The sequence below is a fragment of the Lissotriton helveticus genome, chromosome 11 (assembly GCF_964261635.1).
Source record: "Lissotriton helveticus chromosome 11, aLisHel1.1, whole genome shotgun sequence".
Classification (NCBI taxonomy): domain Eukaryota; kingdom Metazoa; phylum Chordata; class Amphibia; order Caudata; family Salamandridae; genus Lissotriton; species Lissotriton helveticus.
The window spans coordinates 10289697-10316003 of record NC_136072.1 but is presented as its reverse complement, the minus strand read 5'-3'; the positions used below and the strand labels follow the sequence as shown (position 1 = coordinate 10316003).

The 26307-nt window shown below is 44.0% G+C and overlaps 1 protein-coding gene across 1 annotated transcript in view; it reads left to right on the top strand.

The window, feature by feature from the left end:
* Nucleotides 1-26307, top strand: part of LOC144791845 (putative cation-transporting ATPase 13A4) — a 366292-nt gene that overhangs the window by 304497 nt on the left and 35488 nt on the right. The window contains exons 25-26 of the mRNA XM_078666630.1: nt 7120-7192; nt 16361-16535. Coding sequence (XP_078522756.1) covers nt 7120-7192; nt 16361-16535 — 248 coding nt within the window. The remainder of the gene's footprint in view (nt 1-7119; nt 7193-16360; nt 16536-26307) is intronic.

Here is a 26307-nt window from a genome sequence, read left to right as displayed (position 1 = left end):
ACTGGTCGTACTGTGGAATTCAAATTCTTCAGGTCGTTCATTACCGCCTTCTCGAAGGTTAATACTTCGATGGGTAGCAGGGCATCAGGTGGTGTAAAAGATGATAAGGGTCTCAAACCCATGTCTGTCTCTGGGATACTTTCTTTGTCCTTAAAGAAAACCTGCAACTTAATTTTTCGCAGAAATTCTTGTAATTCCGCGTGTAGTTTGAAAGAATCCAATTTGTTGGTGGGGACGAAACTCAGTCCTTTGTTCAGTACTGCCCTTTGTGTTGTTGTCAGTTCCCAAGGTGTAATGTTTACTACTAGGTCCCTCTGGAACTGGTTGGGGGGTTCGATAGTGCCCCTGTCATGCTCCTCGTGTTTACTCTCGGGTCCTCTTGGTTGGGGTCTTGCCACATCACTGTGTTGCCTTTTCTGTTTCGCCCTCTGTTGGTGCCCCGGCGGGTGCCTAAAAAAGGCTGATTGCTGTAAAAATTCGGGTCATACTCAGGCATCCATGGTTGGTACATCGGACCGAACGGGCCTTGACCATAGTTGAATGGCGGGAAAGGTGTTGGTGCTGTGAAAGGAGGCTGGAACGGTTGTGCCTGATAACCCCGCCAACCTCTCTATCTCGGATAAATTTGGCCTTGACGTCTTTGGTAACCTCTCTGCCGCTGATTGTTGCGGGTGCTTGAGCTAGAGGAACTGCTGTCTGAGCCATCGCTATCATGGTCACTGTTGGCGTTGCTTTTGTTGTAGTCGTCTTTTGTGTATGGGTAGGCTGTCTCCAGAGTGAAGCGATCTTTGTCTTTACCCAGTTTCTTGAATTTACTTTGTTTTAGTGTGGCCTCAAAATCTGCCATTTGTTGGTTCAGTTCTTCCAGCCTTTTTTTGAGTTCTGCTGGTTTAATGTATGCCTTCAGCTGGACCTCAATTTTTTTGTATGTCCACTTTTAGCTCTTGTGTTATTCTAGTGGCAGTTTTTACAATGAGGACCAGCCAGTCCCGAGTGCAGTGCCACGAGATCAATGACCACTCCTTTTTGAAAATTTTATCATTTTGAAAGATGAACGGTTCATTTTTGACTAGTAGGCCCTGTGGTGCTATCTTGTTTCTTAAATACTGAGTCATCAGGAGGCCATGTAGTGCTGCCCTTATCTGTGATTTTCTTAAGTTGACCAATTCATCCCAGTCAGCAGTGCTGGGCCCAGGGTCTGTGTTGCTCAATCCTTCAAAAGGGTTGAGGGCTGCCAGAATCGCGTCCACATCCTTCTCGCCAAATGTGAGACCGTGTTCTGAATCCATGGTTGTCTAATCAGAGGTGTGCTAAGTGTGTACGATGTGATGTATGTATGTGCCTCTTGGGAATAGGGGAACTCCCGCAGCTGTGCGCTGCCTATAACAGAATTTTTAACAAAGGAAGGAGAGAGAGAGTATATGGATTCGTTCTCCCTAGGTAACGTTTACAAAACAAGAGGAATCCATAAAGTTATGGGTTGACGATGTCCCTACTGTGGTTGGGAGCACGTCTGGTGTTTTTAGGTACCCCTCACACACCAACAGGCCCCTTGGTGTCATGCTTCATCATCGGGGTCATCGTATCCCTCTACGGGATACGGCGTGCTGCGACCAGCGAGTGCGCGGGAGCACTGTAATGGCTATGTGTGGTGTATAGTGAGGGTTGTTTTATCATATAGTGAGTGAGTGTGGTGGTGGGGTCGGGATAGTGAGTGGAAATTAAAAAGGACCTGACTCGTGGGTAGGCTCAAAAAACTTTAATGATTCCCCGAGTTGGTACTATTAAAAAGATATAAGAGGAAGAGCGTAGTATTATGTGCGCTGCCTCTGGGTGTGTGTCAACATGTTTCGATGTAAGAACATCTTCTTCAGGACAGGGTTACACAAAATCCCCACCTTACTCACGTTTTTCTAATTTGTGTATATACAAAAAAGTGATATTTATTAGTGAAGGTCTATTATTGTACCTAAACTTTAGCCGCAATTTTGCAGACCTGTAGAGAGAAAGGATAAAAAAAAAATTCTGGTAGTCCTTGCTTTCAAAAAAGACCATGGGTTAAATACATCCGTGGTATTGGTCATGCAGAAAAAGTGCGGTCTTTAAAATGTTGAAAAATAATAATCATGGCACGAAGTGTTTACTCTATACAACTATTTTTAACGTGCCTATTGTGAAAAATACTATTTCCAAAATATTCGAAAAATATTCGAAAAAAGAGGACACATACAAAACGAACACACATACAACATAAAGCACACACTCTAGATTCGGGCCATGTTTTGTGCCACCTGTACTTTCCAATGGTGGTAAGGTAACTGTGCTGCAACCAGTAAAACAGCTTAAACATACTGTAAAAATGGGAGTTCAATGCTCCATGAGACCGTGTCTAACGTAGGGGTTACCCGGGCTTCCTTGCTGCCTGTGAACAGGAAAAATGGACAAGATATATACATCCTGCTGTTTATATCGTTTGGTACTTACAATGCCGTCTGGAAATGTCCCTTTCATTCAATTACTCACGGGTCTATGAGGAGAATCCCTCTTCGCTGCCCCTTACGCCGGCTCCGCTGTGTCTAAAAGTGTGTTTTAGACGAGCCCTTTTATATGCTGGGTACACGCCCAGATCTTTCTTAATTAGCGGCCGTTGCGCAGGTATTTAGTCAATTAGCCGCCGGGGAGCCCATATTTGGTCTACCGCTGACCTGACTGTTAATTGGTGAGAGGCCGCGCGGTTGTCTTACGCGCATGCGCATAGAAGTGGCCTTCCCCGTCTATAACGTGAGAGTGCATCTCTGTTGACGCGCATGCGCATTGCATCAAAACGGGATGCGTAGTCGTTCCTGATGTTCAGTGAAACTTTGTGTGTATGACGTGAGAGTCCGTCTCCGTTTCGCGCATGCGCATCGCATAAAAACGGGATGAGTTGTTTTTTCTGTTGTTCAATGAAACATTGTCATGACTTCAAACTATCCATTTGTTTCTCTAATTTATATTGATGGGGCAGCATCCCGGCCCCTGTTATTCATGCTGCTCTGTGCATGCTCGTCACAACGAGCTCATGTTCCTTCTTTTCCATGTGTTAGGCGAGCAAGGTGTCGGTAAACTTGTACTGCACGGTCCCAAGGAGGATATAACACTAGGTGTGTTTATTTAGAGATGTCTTAATGTCAACTCAGTTTCTTAATTGCCCCCATGGTATGTCATCGTTGAGGCCTGATATATGGGTCCCCAAACGGAACACCCAACGTTGCTCCTTCTCAAAAAGGCCATGTTCTGAAGGCAACTGCTCAATGATGGTCCAGTGGATGTCATTGACACAGTGTCCCATCTCCAGGAAGTGGTTGGCCATTTTGGTGGTGCTTTTCTTGCACCGTATATTGCTCTTATGTTCGTTGAGTCTTGTTTTTATTGCTCTTGTTGTCATGCCAATGTATTCCAGACGGCAGGGGCACGTAATCATGTAGACAACGTTTTTGCTGTTGCGGTTTGTCAACTTTCTCTGGTCCCATTTCGTGCCATTGGTGAAGGTAAGTTGTTTACTCCTTTTGGTCAGGTGACAGCTGGCACAGTTGCCACATGGGAAATGACCCTGTGTCCCATGTACAGAAGGTTGGTGTTGTGGAGAAGTTCTGGGGCGTGTATGTACAAGGATGTCCTTAAGGTTCTTCCCGCGTCTGTGGGAGAACATTGGTTTTTCTATCTCCAAATCACCGCAATTCAGGATGCGCCAATGCTTGTTCACTATCTTTGACACCTCATTTGAATGGGTGTTATATGTGGTGATACATATTGGTCTGGTTTGTTTCTCACTGGTTACCACCTTGTTTTCAAGGAGAGCCTCTCTGTTGTTGTTCTTGGCTCTCTTCATTGCTGTATTGATTACTCTGTCCGGGTACTTCCTAGCTTGCAGTTTCAATTTTAGGTCCTTGGCCTGTGATTTGTAGCTGTCCATCTGTGTGCAATTCCTCCTGAGCCTCAGGAACTGACCATAGGGGAGGTTCATCCGGAGGTGTCGCGGATGAAAACTGTCATACTGTAGTAGACAATTCCTGGCCGTGGGTTTAAAATGTGTAGTAGTTTCCAAACCTCCATTCCGATGGTAAATGTTGAGGTCAAGAAAAACCAGCTCCTCTTTAGAAACTGAATGGGTGAATTTCAGGAAACGATCTTGGGTGTTTAGCCATTCCATGAAACTGGTCACTGTCTCAATGTCGCCTTCCCAGATGATGAAAATGTCATCGATGTATCGCTTCCAGGTGAGTATATTGTCTCTGTAGGGGTTCCGTGGAGTCAAACCAGACCAATATGTATCACCACATATAACACCCATTCAAATGAGGTGTCAAAGATAGTGAACAAGCATTGGCGCATCCTGAATTGCGGTGATTTGGAGATAGAAAAACCAATGTTCTCCCACAGACGCGGGAAGAACCTTAAGGATATCCTTGTACATACACGCCCCAGAACTTCTCCACAACACCAACCTTCTGTACATGGGACACAGGGTCATTTCCCATGTGGCAACTGTGCCAGCTGTCACCTGACCAAAAGGAGTAAACAACTTACCTTCACCAATGGCACGAAATGGGACCAGAGAAAGTTGACAAACCGCAACAGCAAAAACGTTGTCTACATGATTACGTGCCCCTGCCGTCTGGAATACATTGGCATGACAACAAGAGCAATAAAAACAAGACTCAACGAACATAAGAGCAATATACGGTGCAAGAAAAGCACCACCAAAATGGCCAACCACTTCCTGGAGATGGGACACTGTGTCAATGACATCCACTGGACCATCATTGAGCAGTTGCCTTCAGAACATGGCCTTTTTGAGAAGGAGCAACGTTGGGTGTTCCGTTTGGGGACCCATATATCAGGCCTCAACGATGACATACCATGGGGGCAATTAAGAAACTGAGTTGACATTAAGACATCTCTAAATAAACACACCTAGTGTTATATCCTCCTTGGGACCGTGCAGTACAAGTTTACCGACACCTTGCTCGCCTAACACATGGAAAAGAAGGAACATGAGCTCGTTGTGACGAGCATGCACAGAGCAGCATGAATAACAGGGGCCGGGATGCTGCCCCATCAATATAAATTAGAGAAACAAATGGATAGTTTGAAGTCATGACAATGTTTCATTGAACAACAGAAAAAACAACTCATCTCGTTTTTATGCGATGCGCATGCGCGAAACGGAGACGGACTCTCACGTCATACACACAAAGTTTCACTGAACATCAGGAACGACTACGCATCCCGTTTTGATGCAATGCGCATGCGCGTCAACAGAGACGCACTCTCACGTTATAGACGGGGAAGGCCACTTCTATGCGCATGCGCGTAAGACAACCGCGCGGCCTCTCACCAATTAACAGTCAGGTCAGCGGTAGACCAAATATGGGCTCCCCGGCGGCTAATTGACTAAATACCTGCGCAACGGCCGCTAATTAAGAAAGATCTGGGCGTGTACCCAGCATATAAAAGGGCTCGTCTAAAACACACTTTTAGACACAGCGGAGCCGGCGTAAGGGGCAGCGAAGAGGGATTCTCCTCATAGACCCGTGAGTAATTGAATGAAAGGGACATTTCCAGACGGCATTGTAAGTACCAAACGATATAAACAGCAGGATGTATATATCTTGTCCATTTTTCCTGTTCACAGGCAGCAAGGAAGCCCGGGTAACCCCTACGTTAGACACGGTCTCATGGAGCATTGAACTCCCATTTTTACAGTATGTTTAAGCTGTTTTACTGGTTGCAGCACAGTTACCTTACCACCATTGGAAAGTACAGGTGGCACAAAACATGGCCCGAATCTAGAGTGTGTGCTTTATGTTGTATGTGTGTTCGTTTTGTATGTGTCCTCTTTTTTCGAATATTTTTCGAATATTTTGGAAATAGTATTTTTCACAATAGGCACGTTAAAAATAGTTGTATAGAGTAAACACTTCGTGCCATGATTATTATTTTTCAACATTTTAAAGACCGCACTTTTTCTGCATGACCAATACCACGGATGTATTTAACCCATGGTCTTTTTTGAAAGCAAGGACTACCAGAATTTTTTTTTTATCCTTTCTCTCTACAGGTCTGCAAAATTGCGGCTAAAGTTTAGGTACAATAATAGACCTTCACTAATAAATATCACTTTTTTGTATATACACAAATTAGAAAAACGTGAGTAAGGTGGGGATTTTGTGTAACCCTGTCCTGAAGAAGATGTTCTTACATCGAAACATGTTGACACACACCCAGAGGCAGCGCACATAATACTACGCTCTTCCTCTTATATCTTTTTAATAGTACCAACTCGGGGAATCATTAAAGTTTTTTGAGCCTACCCACGAGTCAGGTCCTTTTTAATTTCCACTCACTATCCCGACCCCACCACCACACTCACTCACTATATGATAAAACAACCCTCACTATACACCACACATAGCCATTACAGTGCTCCCGCGCACTCGCTGGTCGCAGCACGCCGTATCCCGTAGAGGGATACGATGACCCCGATGATGAAGCATGACACCAAGGGGCCTGTTGGTGTGTGAGGGGTACCTAAAAACACCAGACGTGCTCCCAACCACAGTAGGGACATCGTCAACCCATAACTTTATGGATTCCTCTTGTTTTGTTGCCTGACTGTGCCCTCCAATTAATCAATTTGCTTGCATTATTCTGCTCAACCATCATGTGCATGTTTTAAATTGATCAATAGTGTATATGATCAGGAGTCCCCATCAGTCACTGTGCAGCTTTTAATGTGGTCCTGCAGCTGATATCTTTTCATTTACCTCCACTATCATGTCCTGCTTTCAAATTGTGCCACCCAACACAGCTGTGTATAAATGCAGACAAAACAATATGTTGGGCATTTATTATCCAAGTGCATAGCTGTATTGCTTAATCTCTAAAATGAATCATTAGAGTAATGTCAATTTAGAGGACAACTCAGATATACACATTGAACCAGAAAATCCAAATTGATGACTTGAATTTTACAAGACAGCTTCTCTCGCTGCACAGGGAGCTAACTCTGTGTGCATTGATATTCACAATAATAGACTTTTTATTTTCTGTACTGTTTTTCTTCCACTATTACAGCACGTTGGACAAGTTGGAAGGCTCCAGTACCTCATCATCGATGTGGCGATCCAAACAGTGGTGTGCTTAACAAGTACGATTATACATTCTGTCCATAAATAATTAAAATGTATTCGTATTGCCTGATATTCAAAAATGCAGTTTGTGGCAGCCCTATTCTACTTTTGTGAGCATGGAATTTCCCGAATCTTTGTATTATACATCAGCGTATACATTTTAAAATATACAACTAGTTACCCTATTTCAAGATTAATCATTCAATGATCAGCTCAGTGCCAACACAAAGAACTAGGCTAATATCCAAGACTGACATATTACACTGCAAATGCAAAGACCATGTCATGTGTGGTGTCTCTGATAGGTAGGGAATTTGGTATCCATCCACACAAACACACTCACCCCCCCTAAATTCCTACACTCATCCACACACACGCATGAACACACCTGCATACACACACACACACACACACACAAATGTATCTACATTCATCAGCTTAGATAGACATACACATGTGGAAACAAACACACATGCTTCTACACATGCAGATGCAAGCAGAAGCAAGGCATTGCCTCACTTCCGTGAATTTAATTATGTAGACTAACCGGCATCATGACTAAAAGGGACACATGAGTGTGGCTGTCAACAGTAATCCATATTACAGGATAAATACACTCTGATTGCCTTTGATCATGAAATCCACTCTTAGGTTTATCTCAAAAAGGTGAAAAATAAGAACCAGAATCCTCCATCCAAATTGCTCACACAGTGTAGTTGACAATCACCAAAGTGATGTCAAAACCAATGTGAAATTCTGATTCATTAACTAAGGTGACAAAAAGACATTGCCTCACTGCCACAAAGTTAGTAAAAAGTGCTTTGTGGTAAAAAGTTTCATTCAGAAAACCTGGGCTTATCCTGTTATAGCAATGCCATAAAGTTTGTGTATTCAATATTTATTTAGCACCAAAAGAACATTGATGAAAATAAAACAATAGTTATCCCAAAACAATTTAATATGCTGAGGAGGTTTTAACTACAACACCACGAATGTCTCTGTATGAATGTGAATAGCGTACCTTGGACACACATATGTACTACTCAGGAAATCCATTATATAAGTACCTGAGCTTAGAATGTTGGTGGTTACGTGTTATACGGTTCCCACTAGAAATTGTAGGACTGCGTATTAGGATTCAGAACATAGGGACTATCTACGCCATCAGAAACTGTCGTCCCAATTCCTGGCTGGCTCATAGTACCTCACCTGAACACCTAAACCAACCAGGGTGGCAATTGATTTTGGCAACCTCGAACATGACACTCTGATCTCCTAGGGAATTGTGGAAACTTACCCTTTTGTTCTTTACTTATCCATGCTCATTGTAAACCACAAGAAATATACAAAGACAGTTTTCAATCCATTTATTGAAACCATTTTAATCTTGCATAAAATGAACGCGCTACGATGATCAGGCAAATTAAGCAAAACAATGTAACCAGCATTATAAACATGGTAAAAAGAATGAACATTCTAACCATGGCAGTATTATTTCTATATCTATATCTACCCCTACTCTGAGAGCATAATGGGAGTACCTTCTGTGTGCTCTCTGAGATTAGCCTGAGCCCCCATACCTGAACAGTGTAGTCAGGTCATCAGCGTGGTGTGGATTGTCATTCCCTCTTTGCGAGATGTAAGCTCAGCTTGCACAGGGCAGCCTGCCGAACACAGTGCTTGTTCTAGGATGGTCACCACTGGAATGCTTCTCCCTGGCCCTTAATGGGGCAGCACACGGTTATATATTAATAACCACTGTGTCACAGGTTTGAGCTCTGATGTAATGATATGTAAAGGTGTTAGAAGCTGTCGCTATATGGACAATGTAATCAGTAGGATATATTGTTCTGTGTTATTAGTCTTGTATATAATGATTAGATGAGGAGAAAGGCTTTCCAAAAACAAGCAGCATGTACAGCTTATTCTTAGAATAATAGTATGCAAGCAAAACGGGTCAAATATAACATTGCTAAAATGATGTCAGCCTAAAATATCTAAAATGTGAAACTAAGTGGCGAACCAAAGTGGGTCCAGGAAGGAAATCAAATCACTACACTACCTCCCTGCCCTGATCCCAGTCTGTCTGGAGACACAATAGGCCAGTTTGAAATTCTTTGTGTGTGAGCTCAGGCAGAGTCTTTGAAGTGCAACTGGTCTGTCCACAGGTTTGTGCCCCCATCCCGCCTGCATGGCCTATCCTGCCAACACCCAACCCCTCTATTGTGTAGATGTCTGGGTGGAATGCACAAAGGTCAACTGCCAAATACACCTAATCATGTGACCCAAGAAACAGGCTGCAGGCACCAAATGGTTAGGACAAGAAAAAGAACACTTTCTAAAAGTGGCATTTTCAGTGACTTAAAATCTGGCTTACCATTAAAGAGGATTTTAAATTAAAATTTCTTAGACGGGCATTGTTTTTTCAAACTTTTTTATCTACTTGCTGATCTTTTGGTGTGTTATTGTGTGTTTTTACGTTCTCTTTACTCCTTCTCCACCTCTTACCTGCTGGGCCATCTATATTCCCTGCTCCGGTCCATTGCGGCTGTGTCGCCATTTGTGTGGAGGGCGTTCACTTTCTCTTTCAGTCTGCTTTAGGTGACGCACTTCCTGGGGCGGTGGGGGGGTACTGTTCGTGCTCTCCAGTACTTAAGGATGCTCAGACCGCGGATGCGCACAGTGGGTGCGCCGCTGGTGTGCTGAAGGTGCGCCTAAGGCAAGCCCGTCTGTGCCCGTCCATGCCTTGATGTCGCCAGAATCCAGACATGCGGCTGGTTCAGTTAGCAGTAAGCTTACCTACTCTTGTGGTGACCTCCTTGGCATTAGAAAAGTAGTGAGCTCCGTTAGTCACCCTCCATGTAACCTACCTAAGGGCCTGTTCTGTTGTAAAATTGCAGTTTCAATTCTTGGGCAACTACCTTGTCCCCAACACTTCCTCTCTCTGATCCAGACAGAATATGAAACTGTTAGCCTCAATTGTCGCTCCCTAGCCAAGCACTTTCCTGATGTCTACGACCTGTTACAGGATGAATCTCCCGAAGTCCTTTTTTTTGGCGGAGACATGGCTGTCAGCTGACATGGAGGCTGAGCCAGGGTTGGCGCTCCCCCCTGGCTTTAGCATTGTGACTTTCAATAGAGAGGCTAGAGGGGGAGGTATCGCAGTTGTTTTCAAATCCTGCTACACCTGCACTTTTGTTAAAGAAAACCTGGTGGGCTGTGAGTGTGCACGTTTTGGGATCTCTTTTAACGTTAGCTATACAATGTCTGGCCTATTGGTTTACCGCCCGCCAGGACTTTTGAAAGAGTTTAGGGCTGCACTAATCGATACAGTTAGTTCCCTGTCTGTGAGATCTGCCAACTTCAGCATTATTGGTGATTTGAATTATTTATTTTAATTTTTTTTTTTCCTCATTACACCATGGTTACTGCAATCTGGGCCGGTTCGGAAGACGAGACACCCTTGATCCTTCAATGGTCCAAGCAGTTACATACAGCACCTTCCACGGCACCCAACTGTCCTTCTTAAAAGAACGCGGGGAAGCGGCATGGCCTTCTTACCACCCCAATTTATGGCTTGATGTAATCATTTGACTGAGTTTCCGAATTAGATTTCTGAATTCGTTATCAATGGTTACCTTTCAATTCAGCCAATTCAAAAAGGGCTCCCGCACCTCAGCCGGAGTACTTTTGTGCCTTTTAATGTCAAATCTACATGTCCATTTAACCACATTTAACCAGGTTATTACATTGGATGGTTGAGGGTCTAACCAATATTTACAGATTTCCCTTCTAGCCAGGAGGATTAAATAAAACAGTAAACCCCTCTGTTAAAATCTTACGGCCTGTTGGGTTACATAGTTCACTCCTAAGAGTACCAAAGTTTCTGTTAAGGTTATATTTTCTCCTAGAATATCCCTAATATTGTTTTCCACTGAGCTCCAGTAGTCCTTTAACCCTGGGCATGTAAAAAAGGCATGTAGTAATTTGGCTTGAGATGGTCACACCTTTTACATCTTTGCACCGGCTGTTGCACAAATTTTGATAATCTATGTGGTGTCCAATATAGCGTATGAATGACAAAGAAGTGGTGTCTTTTAAGATTGGCTGGAGTAACAATGGCATATAGGAGTTTAACTGAGTCAGACCACAAAACCTTCAAACTTCCCTCCTGCAACAACCCTGTCCAGACCTCAGATGAATCTTGTGTTTTTGCCTCTTCTGTCTCCAAAAATTGTCTGTACCATATTGCTACTTCTTTAGCTTTCTGTGAGGGGTCCTGTATTAAAGTCTCAAAATCTCAGTTGCCTCCAACTTCAGTCCCTACCATCGTGGCCCATGAAGTGAGCTGTAGTTACTTGAACCTTGAGAGCCTGCTGTCCGTCTTAATATACAAAATTTCAATGGGACCAATGCGCCTTCTGATGTTACGTTGCCCCATTGTTTGACTCCTACCCGCTTCAAGGGTAAGCTCAGGGCATACTTGAGGCATTCCGGTCTCCCCGGGGAATTCCATATTGGAGCAAACTCTGAGAAATGGCCAATCTTAAGGATTCATCTCACTGCCAGCCAAAGACTTAAAGCTGCTTTCAACACTTTCAATCACCCTTTTTTAAATTTATTTCTGATCTCCAAATTATAGAGAAATGCTCCGCCGGCTTCTTTGGTCATCTCACTCAAGATTAAGCCCCACGTAGTACTCTCAGGTTCTCCTACCAGCATACGGAAGTTCTTCCATTGAAAGGCCATGCAATAAATCCTAATGTCTGGTAATGCAAGTCCTCTTTTTTTTTTACCATCTTCTGAGTTTTTTCCAAGACAGCTGATAAGTCTGTCTACGGGGATTTGAATTATTGTACTAAAACTCAAAAGTACTTATCAGCAAATTTTACCTCACACAGGCAGGAACGCAGTGGCATGGTCAACTAACTCTGAGACTGGCAGTCTGAAATACTTTCAGTGTTCCCTGCACTCTTCTGAGGGAACTCTAGCACAGATACAAGGTGAAATTAGAGCGGTTTAAACCTGCTTTCGGCTCCAGTCAGAAGTCCTAATTTCTTCAGATGCTGTAAATTTCCTTAGGTTCATTCCTAAGACTCACTGACAGGTGGGGAAACCATATATCATAAGAGTCCATGTTCATCAGTGGGCAGGAGGCTCAATCACATTCTCCTGAAAGGGTGTACAGCACAGTTCTCAATGCCAGTGGGTTTGCTAGTTCTTTTCCCCAGATGCCCTTCCTTTGCCAGAGTAACTGGTTTGACCATTAACAATATTTTCAAAGCGTATGTACCACAGAAAGAAGTATTAACTGGTCCTTCACAGAGCATGCACACCAACTTGTTTCTACTCGTATATTCTTCCCGCAAGTTTATTTGTGTATTGAGGTGCTTGCGGGCCCGTCTCCTCTAGTCAATTCCAAGGTGGCATAAGCCATTGATTGGGGATGACTCTTAATCTAATTCCAACAAAATTCTGAATTGCTAAACTAGACTTGATCTGCTGCACTTCCTTTTGTCGGGAAACTTTGCCTGTAGGTCCATCAAAATCACAGGATTCCAGGGCCCTTGTGTGAAGCAAATAATTCCACTCAGGAACTGTATTACTCAAATGAGTGACCTCCCTTTGTAAACCAGCCCTGGCTGTTTCTTCATCCAGGCCCCCTTTATTGAGGTTGGAGACAATGTGGCTGCCAACTGACTACCATAAATGACTATGTGGAAGAGGTGTGGCACCGCGGCCAGGGCGACTGACTCCGGAATCTGGGGATCGCGGTTCGATCCCCGGCACCGGCGGCAGAATAGCCCAGCACTATGTGACTCTGGGCAATAGCTTGCTTAATCTTCCCGACGGCCCCCAGCGCCTAGAGACCCTAACGGGTGATTGTGCGCTTTACAAATGTGGATATTATTATTATTATTATTATTATTATTATTATTATTATTATTATTATTATTATTATTATTATTATTATTATGAGTGGGATCTATTTCTCTATTTTCATGCCAATAGTTCAGGTCACCTTCTAGTCAATTTGATAACATTTGATGTTTCCTCTCCCATATTATCAGGTAACTAGCAGTGGAAGTTCAGTGATGTAACCATTGCCTTCCTGCCAGTGAGAGAAGCATTTTGTTTTGGTAAACAAGGTTTACCCTTTTTCCCGCAGGGAATTACAATGCAGTCGTTACAATGACCGCGTTGTAACCACGCATACCATTACTCCGCAAGTCAGAACAACGACTTCCGAAGGGGACAGAAGGTGTTGGATTTAAAATCCAACACCTTCCCTACTGTTCGCACAGACTGGAGTTGGTATAGTAATTATAGTATTCCAAAATCCAGTGCTCTCACTCCGCAAGTCATTGTTATGACTTGTGGGGTAATGGTATGCGTGGTTACAACGCAGTCGTTGTAACAACTTCGTTGTAATTCCCTGCGGGGGAAAATAGTGCATAAAAAAGACATACATTCTTTTGTTTTATCACAGGAAATGTATTCTACATTTCTTTGGCTAATTATTGCCAGTAGGCAAGGAAGAGCTTGGCTAGAACTTAATTAAAAAATCTATGTTTCCTACAGAATTATAGTTTTGAATTAGATTACACTGAACACATTTTTGATAAATATTACAGCAGTCTGCTGATTATTACTGTAACTATTTCCTATCCTGATTTATGTAAATTATGGGTTTTATTGAAAAGTGTGCTTTTATTACATGAAATAACTACCCCAGCTTAGAAAGAGAAATAAAAGATATGCATCCTATTGCTGTAGATACTTGATAATGTCAATATTTGACATGACCTATATTGCACACTCTGCACCCAAATCTAGCCGACTTTGTCTAGATTACTTAGCTAATGGTATATGTAGGCCTCTAATCATGTTAGAAAGTAGCTTCTTTGACAGTAGTGGCCGGTCCCCTGCCAAAGTGATGGGGCGGACCCGGGAAGGGAGGGAGCTGGGGAAGGAAGGGTGTGTTCTAGGATTTTAAAAAAAATTAAAAACTTACCGAACGCAAACGCCGTTGTCTCCCACCACATCGCGTTCTTCCTGCTTCTGGGCACAGGCTCTCAGACTGCACTACTACAAATCCTGATGCTGCATTAAAGCATCGGGATTGGCCTGAGCGCTCGCAACTTGCACTCCCAGGCAGACTGCGAGCCTATGGCTGCTCTCTCCAGCAACATAGCTGAGGCTGGAGAGAGCTTCACTGCGCATGAGGGTTTGGCCGGCCAGAGACGGCTGGCTAAACCCTCATGCGTAGTGAAGGGGGTGAACTAACACTCCTCCACTAGCAGCGCCATTCCCTGGACCCACCCCCAAGACTCATCAGAGTCATAGAGGTGGGTCCAGTGGATTAAAGTAAAACATAATAAAACAGGTTTAAAAATCATTTTATTTGAGTGTGGTTGCAGGGGGGGAGGCGCTCCTCCGCCCAAATGCAGGGTCGGCCTCTGTCCTTTGATGCATGTCGGCTGCAACTTAGTTCAGAGCACTTCAGGGCTGCAGTGGAGATCTGATGTAATGATTTTAAAATCACACATATGAAAGGTGTCCATCTACACTACCGCCCACATATGATATTTACCTTTTATGCCACAGGTATATTTCTCCATAGTATTACTGTGGTCTTACTTAAAATGTAAATATGCCTGCTGGAGATGGCCACTCTTTCACTGTGTTTAGATGTGTGTCAAATGTTACCAATGGTGGGCTTATCACTGCGTGTTGCATGTAAATGGCCACCATGGTTTTTATAAGTGTGCAGTGTCACATCACGATCATGTGTGCTGTATTGTAATGATAATACTTCAATTTGATGAATAATGGTTTACTAATTAATGTTGTTCTGATTAACAGTAACTGCTACCATTGAAGGCGGCCACAAGATTCCAGTTGCATTTTTTTAGGTGGTACTTAGGGTTGAATTATACCCTGATTTATTTTAACCTTACCCATCAAGAGACAGGACTAAAGTCAATTATTCTACCTGAGAGGTATTTTAATTAGCTTCCTTCATCTCTGTACACACTCATACTAGAGGATACAGCTGACCCTCTTGAGCCCACTCACCATAGGACCCCTATATGAACACCCCAAGAACTCCCATGCAAAGCAGTGTTGTAGCCCATGGCTGTGAGAAAGAGCGCTATGATGAAGCACTCCACCTGGACAGTGGGTGGGGCTTCGCCCTTTAAAGAGACTCTCCCCATGTGTGTATAAGACAGGTCTGTTTATGTTACCCATCACCGCAGAGTACCTTCAATATAGTGTAATTATGGGCAGGGACTGTATTGCTGTGTATTGCTTGATAGCCCCCTATTGTTTTTATGCAACTCTTACAGCCAAATGTAATGTTTTCTGTATCCTGTTTAGTGCCTGATGTATTTTTTTCTGCCCATCTTGATTGCGCCCACCATTGTAGCACTGTAGGGAATGCCACTCTCCAACAGTGAAGCAATACCCGCTGACAGTAAACAATGTTTATGATACTACAGACATTCCCACCCATCAGAGCAATTAGTTTAATAGATATTAGCATTATTATCGTTGTAGGGCCAACTTACGTATGGCATAAGCGTGCCAAAATTGTGATGGAGTTTACAGTGTTTGAATCATATAAAGCTAGAAATCTAGTTTGTCTTTTACTGGGTTTCAAAACAATGTAAGTGAAAAAATTGCAGACATTGTTTTAAAATGCCCCTTTCTCCTCTTTTAATAGGAAAATGTGTTCCCATACCTAGTCAGAAATTCAAAGACAACAATATTGTACGGTTGTATGATGTTACAACGCAATCCTTTGAATCGCGGTACATCACAACGCAGGTTTTACAATGCAAGTCGTTACCACGACTTGCGCTGTAGGGTGCTGGACTTAGGAATAGTTTAATTTACTATTCCAACACCAGCCTGCGTACAGTAGGGAAGGTGTTGGAATTGTAAATGTACTATTCCTTAGTCTAGAGCGCCCTCGAGCGCAAGTCGTGGTAACGACTTGCGTTGTAAAAGACGCGTGGTAATGGCAGTGCGGTGGTTTGACCGCGTTGTCATGGATGTTCCCCATATTGTACATGCTAAAGCTTGCTTAAATTGGTTCAATATTAAGAAGCAATCATTTGTGACAGTGGATTTGTTTGGATCAAAGTGTAATGTATCCATAAATGTTTCTTTTCTTTCAGTGAGTCTGAATGGTGCCCACCCGAAGTTATCTACGTACAGACCAATAAACAGACTGATGTCACCCCCTTTTGTCGTTTCGATATGTATGCACGCGCTCTTTACCCTCATCGTACAAGTCGTTGGCTATGCATCCACTCTAGAGCAGCCGTGGTATAATGCAACAAATATCCATAGGTAAACACCAGCTCTGGTGTGATTTGTTACATTTTTTGGGGGAATTACAGAATGATGTTGTCTTCTTAATGTAATGGCTTGTTTTATATGTTGTTTGCTACTGCAGTTTCTCCATTCTGTAGCAATGCCAATGAAAACTTTTTAACTCATTGGTATTCAATTTCTCACTCTCCTGAAGATGAAATAGTGACAGTGCTCTTCTGGGAGGTGAGCCTATTAGTACACTAGGGTAGCCATCTCACTCCACATAACTATGGACACAATTCTTTGCTTCAGGGGTGTGGGCCTCATTGTCAATTAAAGCATAACAAGTCTAAAAGGCTCAGAAAGCATTAGACTGTCACACAAAGTTCCAGTACTTGAAAATGCTTCCTTAATGACCTGCAGGATGGTGGACACCTCTGGTTAAATGCAGATCTTGAGAGAAGGTACTTAACTCAGCTATCGTACCCTGGGAGTGTGATGTTCATGTAGAAATCTCAAGTGAATGAGATCACATTCCAGAACAAATTGCTCATCCCATTCGATTAGTTGCCCAATGGGTTATTGTTTAAAGTATGGGCCTCATTCTCTAAACAACTGTCCCACCTGAGGATCATGGTGAAAATGATGAGAGTTCAAGGAGTAGTCAACCTGGTGGCACCTTCAGAGAACGCCATGAGTCAGAAATGGAAGCCAGGTTTACCCGGATTTGAATGATGACCTAAGTCCAACTCCAGATGTTGTCAGACTTGCTCAAGGCATGAGCTAAATGTCTATACTAGGAGCACCTATTAGGGCTCTTTTACTCAAAGAGCCCTCCTGGAGGGCAACCGGGTGACCTGCTTATGGTCAGTAGACCCTAAAGAGATCTTTAAGTCATCTTTCTGCCTTGGAGGAAGTAGATCCACTTTCATGGGCATGTGCAGGGGTTCCACGTGAGTAGTTAAGTCACCCAGAACCTGCATTCATATTTCAGAGAAGGGATCGGATGTAGCCATGAAGGGATAAAGAAATATGCAGCTGCCAGCCAGTAACAGTTGATTGAATGGGAAATTAGGGTCTGAAGGTTTTCTATTAGTAGTTTGCAGGGTTCGTGTACGTGTTATGTCCTGGTAACTGAATCTTCAGAAAAGTTTAGAGTGAGTGACTTTCATTTAAACAAAATATCTTTGTTTAAAGATCTTAGACGTTTTGTGGATAAACCAATCTTGAGGATGGGTATAAATCAAAAGATATCAAGTTTAATGATTAACTTGGCAAGGTTAGATCAAATTCTAGTTCCATCGGCTTACGGAAACTTCAGGTTGTTTGCTTTTCAACTAATACTGTTGTCCTCAGCTAGGATCTGAGTTCTGCTCAACAGATCTGAAATACTAAAATCATTTTAAAGCGGTTTGTTTTGTCCTCCATTGACACTTCTCTAAAGATGAGACTGTCCTTACCCTGGGTAGGCAACCAGGCTGTCATTGTAAGGAATGATGTGTTAAGAACACATTGAACTATTAATTGTCTGTCCAGGTACAGTTCACCCAGGTTTGGTCATACGTGCACTAGAGTTGCATGGAGTTGTCTTAAGACCTCTTTATGGCTGAGCATATTTCCCGGTCATGAGACTTGGAGAATGTGTAACACTTCCCCAAAATCTAACACAAAATCAAATCAAAAAGGTAACTTTATTTCGATTGAATTTACAATCATAAAAAGTGTATTTAAAAACATATGTTTTACAACATTATAAAAGTTCGATATGCTCATTGATTACTAAAGGAGGCAAGGCATTATTGCTTCAAAGCAGTGAAAAAATCATTCAAGTTCAAATAAACACTGACACTCTATACACAAGAATAATATCACAATAGTCAATAAAATATTAGGGAACAATTGCCAGTAATTGGGAATGAATTTTCAAACAGGCTTTGAGATAGCAGGCTACAGTTTTGGCAACATACGGGGAGTCTAAGTATTGAAGTGCCAAAAGAGCCGGTCTGCATCTTCTCAATCCTAAGTGCCGGAGAAGTGGGACCAGCCATCGTTTCCGCGGGGACTCATAAAAGCTGCAGAAAAGGATTACATGCAGGGTTGACTGGCGAGTATGACCATCACAAGGACAGTTTGTTAATTCCCGTGACCAGTCTGAGGGCACAGGCAGTGAAACAAGGCGATAAAATACATCAAACCGAAATCTGGTTAAAACATATCTCTCATAATTTGACAGAAAAAAAGACAGATACGGTTGAATGCCATAGGAGGATTGAATCATCGTTAAATGTACATTTGACTTTTTGGCAAGTTCTGAGCACAGACGTAGCTCGCTTAGGTGGGCGGCACATAACTTTTTCAAGGATTTTCTAGGTATGTCCAATAAAGATTCAGGGTCAGTGAAATATGCAGGGCAATTCAAATCGGTCAAAAATGTAGAAACATATAACAGCCAAGGAATCTTTTTCCAGTGGGACAGAGTGAGACAGTCAGATATTAGTGACCTAGTTAGATGACATTGCTCCTGGGTCCATATTCGGTGCCATAGTAGAATCGGCTGGTATCTAATGATATCAGTCAGATACTCCCAACCGAGTTCCACATGGGCACCGTAAGTAGGAGCACTACGAGGGAGGGCTAATATATATTTCAGAAAATCATTTTCTATAATTTGAAGCTCATCTGCAGACACATAGCCCCAAACTCCAGCCCCGTATGTAGCCACGCTCATGCATTTAGCTTGATAGATCTTCAAAATCACAGTAGGGGCGGGCTTGCCCAGTTTCCTAGAGAATGAAGTCAATGCTGATGTTGTGCGTTGGAACTGCAATTTTTTACTTGATATGGCAGGTTTCCAGGACAGATGTTTATCAATAAGAATACCTAGATAAGGGTAGGTGTTGGCAGTTTCTAACCTGGTCTTCTCAATAAAGAGGGATTTGCATTTTTTGACTTTCTTGCCAATATTCATAACGAAAGTCTTGGACTTATTAACTTTGAGACCAAGAGAAAGCATGAATTGGCAGTATTTACCTAGTTGAGTCTGAAGTTGGTTGGGTGTCCTTGCTAGGATGACTGAATCGTCTGCATACAATAATGCAGGGATTGGGCGGGAGTTTATGCAGGGAAGATCTTTGCTATCAACTAGCATCGCTTGCTCCAGTCCATTAGTATAGATGTTAAATAGGAATGGAGCAAGGACGCATCCCTGCCTTACGCCTTTTGTGATGTTAAAAGATTCAGTAAGCTCCCCTTTAGTGCCGTATCTCACACAAGCTTTTGCGTCCGAGTATAGCTCTCGGAGGAAATTCAGCAGTGCAAGATCTATGCCCAAATTATTCAAGATCGCCCATAACTTGGAATGAATTACGCAATCAAATGCGGAACTCAAGTCCACATAGACTAGGTAAAGATTACCGCCTTTGGCCCCGGCATATTTGCCCATAAGTAAAGTCAGGTTTAAGGCCTGTTCCACAGTGCCCAGACCCTCCTGGAACCCAAACTGTAAGTCGGTTAAGATCTTATTCTCTGTGGCCCAGTCCCTTAATCGCTCCAGAATTAGTCTGCCGGCGACCTTGCCTAGAGAATCCAAGAGGGAGATGGGCCTGTAACAGGCTGGATTGTCCCGATCTCCCTTTTTAAATATGGGTAGGAGCACAGAGGTGGACCAAGAATCAATAAGGCCGATCTTAGTAACTGCAGACATGACCTGCATGACAATTGGAGACCAAAGATCTATGTTGCTCACAAATATGTCTAAGGGGACCCCATCAGGACCGGGCGCTTTACCGGTCTTTGAGGAAGTCAATGCTGCGGTCACCTCCACTAGATCGAAGTGGAGGTCAATAGGGTAGATGTTGTTACTAGTGACAGCTTCCGCATCTAGTCTAGGAGCCTCGGTTATCAAGGTATGGTCCCCGAAGATCTGCGAGTAGTGTGCTACCCATTTATCAGCGGGTACTGCCATATCAAGATGTTGTATAGCAGTTTCATCAGCTAGGAAAGGGGCCTTGACTGTTCTCCAAAACAAGGTGGAGTCCTTGGTTAGAGTGCTCTGATGTAATTGGGCCCAGAGATTGTTTTTTATTTCCCGTTTACGGGATTGTTGTGCCATCTTATAGTTTTTTCTTAAGGAGGCAATTAGGGGCTGGTCCCTGGCCTGATTATGTAGAGCGTTTTTTAATGCACGCTGAGCTTTACGGCAACGGGAGTCAAACCACCCTCTGGAATCCTTATCGTTGTCGTGAGTCTTATGTTGGCGAGTAAGCTCTTGTCTGATGACTTCTAATATTTTGACAAAGCTGGAGAGGATCAGCTGGGAGGAAGATGACGTCTCCAAGCAGTGATGAATTAAAGGAAGGGTTTTTTGGATGATCTTACTGGTGATCTCTGTGGGATTGATCATCGACCACTTGACAGTGTAGCCGTTAATTTTACTCATCTCCAGGGTGTGCTGCGCTAAGAGACTTGTTTTTGGGCGGGCTGAGGATGGAGTGTTAAATACTAAGGTGATGCTATTTGAGTAGTGGTCACTTAAGGAATCGGTGCCAGTTATAAATTGCTTCAGTCGGGTGTTTAGGGATTGGGAGCATAAGATAAAATCAATGATTGTGGTAGATCCTCTACCGTGAAAAGTCGTCTTGAACTCTACAGCAGGACTCACTAAAATGTTCGCGAATTCAAGTTCTAGTGCAAAAATACAAGTGTTGAATGCGTGACCAACTGTACTGTGGGCAAAGTGGGCCAGAGGGGCATCGTGCTCGTCTAGAAGCCCGCAAATACCTTTGTTATAATTGTTACACAAATAAACATTGAAGTCCCCACCCCACACAACGTGACATTGTAACTGTTGATTCATGGCTTTTTGATCTTGTAAATATAGAGTAATTTCCGACAAAGATTTTACACAGTCGCTGGGCGGAGAGTTATTGTACATATTGATGAGATAGTAACAAGAGTTATTGTCGGGAACTATTTTGAGGATTTGGAAAATTGACGAGACCAACGGAACTTCCATGATCGTAAAAGGAATTAAGTTGGAGGTATAGATGGCTAAGCCGCCCTTGCATCTTCCATGAGCGGACGGTAAGGCAGGAAGATGAAATGTTTTGAAGCCCTGGATGTGAATAGGGTCGATTGCCCAAGTTTCTTCTAGGCAGATTAGCTTATATTTATTGGTCATTTCTGTCCAGGACTGGAGATGGATTTTCGACCTTAAGCCAGCTACATTCCAGTATAAAATTGGAAGGTCCTGGGTTGATGAGAAAGTATGGTCTGAAGGCTGGGGTTCAGCTGAGGAGTGTGGGGGTTGGGACAGGGACTGGGTGGTTATGGCAGAAAGAGAAAGGGTAGAATTGGACTCACTAAGTTGGGGAATAGTAGGTTGTTGGTTCAGAGACGAGTCTGCAGGGGTAGCTAACAAAGTGTGGCACGAATCCTGGTGGGAAGAAGGTGACGGCTGTTGGGTCAGGGACGGCTGTTGGGTCAGGGATTGCTGGGGAGGACAAGACTCGGGCTGAGTACCATACGGAGATGGCGAGAGAGAGCCAGCCATCCGAGTGCTCTTACAGGGGTCTTTTGGGTTGGGCGAAGCGCTGTTGGAACTGCAGTCTGTTATAGATAGAGTTGGTAGTCAGTCCACCATATCCAGGCAGTCGTATCTATTGGATAGTAATGGACCTCTCCAGTTGCTAAAATGGCCTGGTGGTGGATTGCTAAAGCCGTACCCCGACCACTGATCTCGATCTCTGATTCCGCCCCAGTTTCCTACCCTCGTCCAGGACCATGGAGGACCAGCATTACGTCGTGTATTCGGGGGATAGAAATACGACAGATTGTGGGTGGCTATCCCTTCAGTAGAAGTTTGATCGCCCCAGGAGCAAATATGCTCAACTGTGTTGGGATCTTCAAAATTTACTATAATGCAGTCGCCCTGAATATTTTTTGGGATGTTGCCTAACCAAGGCACTCTGCGTACTGTAGTAACTCTGTTGTCCATAAAGATTGGAAGCGGTCTATTATTGGACAACCAGTAGATTACTTTATTTTTTAAAGACCAAACCGGTTCATCTTGGTTTGGGGGGAGTTCCGGAACCCCAGTCATTATTACTACATATGGAGAGGCCTCGGGTGGGAGATGGATAGGGGGTGTCCTTCTCTTACGGTTATTCGGAATGATGTTGAATCTAGTAGAGTTATTGGGTTGGGTGGGAGCAGAAGTAAGGGCTGTAGAGGTAGGAAGGGAAGAAGGAGGGTTTGGTTGGGAGGGTACTGGTGGATTAGGATTGGTTACAGGGCGGGGCGGTAAGGGGTTAGAGGATTTTGGAAGTGGTTGCGGCTTGTTTGTAGGTGCTGAGGAATGATTTTGTATTGGCTTCTCAGAGACTTTTTGTTTATTGGGGTTGGGATTCTGCACAGAGGTTACAGGCTTTAACGCTTTGGCGTTTGAAGCGTTTGAAGTAGTGGGCCTGCCTTGCGCCAAATTGGAATCCATCTTGTTTCCTTTACTTTGGGTTAGTTCAAGAGACAGTTGGGTTAGTTGAGACTGAACCATGTGTAGAGCCTTTTCTATGGGTTCCAAGTGAGATTTAAATAAATCACCAATTCTGGTGAGCAGTAGGCTGTCATTACTATATATGTTGGGTGTAAGGTTACCATTTACCATATCTCCTCCGCTGTCATAGCTACTTGAGCTGGTACAGCTGTTATTCGGGTTAGCAGAGATAGAATCCACTATTTGTACATTTGACAGTGAAGGAGAATGGTGGAGGGATGAAGGGTTAGGGATTTGCGGGGAAGAGTTAGAGGCAAGAGGAGTTATAGGGATAGTTGTAGCAGAAGGAATGATGAAATGGTGGGACTTAGTGATGGTCTTCTTCTTTAGTTTTTTGGGAATTGCTTCTTCACGTATACCCCTAGCCATTGAGGAAGAAGGGGTGTTATCTAATTGAGTAACAAAGATAACAGGAGTTTTTTCAAGGGAGAGATGGGATTCAGACAAGTCTAAAGATGCAGAAAGGTCCACTGTGCAGGGAACGGTGTGCGTTTCTGCATGCACTGTCACTGGGGGAGGTAGATCAACAGGACGTAAGGGGGTTTTTGCAGTGGCCAGTAAGCCCATTGAGGAGCGTCTGGCAATCATCAGGTCCTGTGAGATCCTCCGGTCTAGTAGGATAATACCCTGCTCAATAGCATCGTTAGCTTTAGTTATAAATTGGTCAATTGGCCCAATGACCTCACCAGCGGATTGAGCCTGCTTTTTAACAGTATTCCTGGTGGTTCTCGGGGACATTGTACCATAAGATTTGTTACAATAGTAAAGTACAATGAGTTTTCTAAGGCCAATAACAGAAAGTCAACGATTCCTGAATAGATGTAATGTCAGTGGCAGAATATATAAACAAGCTGCAAATAGGGTGGCCCAGTCCAGTCCTGCCCGGTCTTGAACGGGCTTAAACGGGCCCGCCCTTGGCCCGGGCTTCGCCCGCGCTTCTCCCCGCGCGCGTCCCGCGTTGCGTTTGGGGCTGATCAGTTTATAGTAAGCCAATTGGGGGGCATGGCCACCTGGGGAAGAGGCACCAGCTGTTAGATGTAGAGGCTGCTGGTCCTCGCAGTCCCCCGGTGAAGCCAACAGGTAGCCCTGAGGTCTAGTGCACGCTGGGAGCGTGCAGGCTGTCCGCCGATTGCGGAGAAGCTCCCACCAGCGGCGCGACCTTTCCTGCGCAGAGTGATTGATGATGAGCCCTCCGGGAACAGCGTTCTGTAATCCTTCCTTATGGCAAGTGGAGTGTTTAAAAATGAGCGGCACCCGGGAAGCGGGTGTCGCGAAAAGTAAATAGGCAACTGAAGAGGACGTGGCCACCTGGGGAAGAGGCACCAGCTGTTAGATGTAGAGGCTGCTGGTCCTCGCAGTCCCCCGGTGAAGCCAACAGGTAGCCCTGAGGTCTAGTGCACGCTGGGAGCGTGCAGGCTGTCCGCCGATTGCGGAGAAGCTCCCACCAGCGGCGCGACCTTTCCTGCGCAGAGTGATTGATGATGAGCCCTCCGGGAACAGCGTTCTGTAATCCTTCCTTATGGCAAGTGGAGTGTTTAAAAATGAGCGGCACCCGGGAAGCGGGTGTCGCGAAAAGTAAATAGGCAACTGAAGAGGGCGTGGCCACCTGGGGAAGAGGCACCAGCTGTTAGATGTAGAGGCTGCTGGTCCTCGCAGTCCCCCGGTGAAGCCAACAGGTAGCCCTGAGGTCTAGTGCACGCTGGGAGCGTGCAGGCTATCCGCCGATTGCGGAGAAGCTCCCACCAGCGGCGCGACCTTTCCTGCGCAGAGTGATTGATGATGAGCCCTCCGGGAACAGCGTTCTGTAATCCTTCCTTATGGCAAGTGGAGTGTTTAAAAATGAGCGGCATCTAACACTGTCTCTGCATGGCTTATATAAATAACAAAACTGAGCAATCTGTTAACTCACAGCTGTCCAATCATAAAATAAGAATCCTCTTGAAGCCTATGCTTTGAAAGATGTTAGCAACTGGCTTCATATTGTTGAAGCAACATGGATATGGGAATAACCCTTCTAAACTTAGAAAGAGAGTTCAAATATCATAAACCAAACGTTCCAGGCTTTAAATCTTGTCCAGTAATTTGATGACCTTCACAATGTCTATCTGGTTCTAGAAGGATCATCTGTTTATAGAAGTGCATGTACAATTGTGGGAAGCATCTACCTTCCTGCCACCAACAGCTTCCTCCCTCCCCCAAAAGAATTGAGGGTGAAAAAATAGAGACCCCCAACCTTTGACCAGCAGGCAGTACATGGTTAGAACGTGCTCTAGCATCTTCCTCTGTTATCCCCACACTCTGACAAGCTAACTCTCACCACCCTCTCTCTACATCTTTGACTGAGGAGGTGGGTGGAGCTGGTACAGGGAAAATGACAGCTTATTTTCAGTACTCAGATGTGCCCTACATGTACAGATTCTGCTTTACAGGTCCACAAATGATGAACTCATGACGGTTGGGCACCGGATGTCAACGGAGGATGGCTGGATATATGGAAAGGGATGACAAGCATGGTGCTTTTTTACGTAATACCTGCAGACTCTTCTATGCATGGGAGATGAGCCCCAGATGTTGCTCACAAGAGGTGAAGCGGACAGCAGATGCATGCAATTTCCAACTGGAGCCATGCAAGACATGGATGTTTACCATGTACCAGGGTTGCCGCTAGGTGTCATGCATGACTACCTTGTGAAACAGGGGCTCCCAGCTCACCTCAAAGGTGGAATGGCCACCAATACTCTGGATGATCTGAAGAAGACATGGCTAGCCACCAATCTCTGGGAGTGACCACCTAACACACAGGGGTGGCTTTGTGTGCCAGAAATGCCCACCTGATGACAGGGCTGGCTAGCAACTACACGTGCAAAATGTCATCATTTATTAAGGGAGATAGACCTACACATATATATCAGAGATTCCCACCACAATGCCACAAATGTGGGTGGTGTGAGGTTATGTTGTCTTTGTATGACATCAAACACCTTTGTTATGGCATAGCAGTGTATACTATAGATGGGTGCTCTTTTGCTGAGGCAAGTGCTAATGAGCTATTCCATAGGACTGCTCATTTGAATTCCGAAGAAGATGTATTCATTTGGTCTATGAATATATTAGCAGAGTAATTTCTCTGTGGAGTTACAGTTTCTGTGGTCCCTTTCGGTAGCAGTCTCTTTTAACGTAATAAGAGAATGAGTGTGTCTGCTTTGCAAAGAATACCAATATTGCCTTCAGAAAGCTTGGCAGTGCTATTTTCCAGAG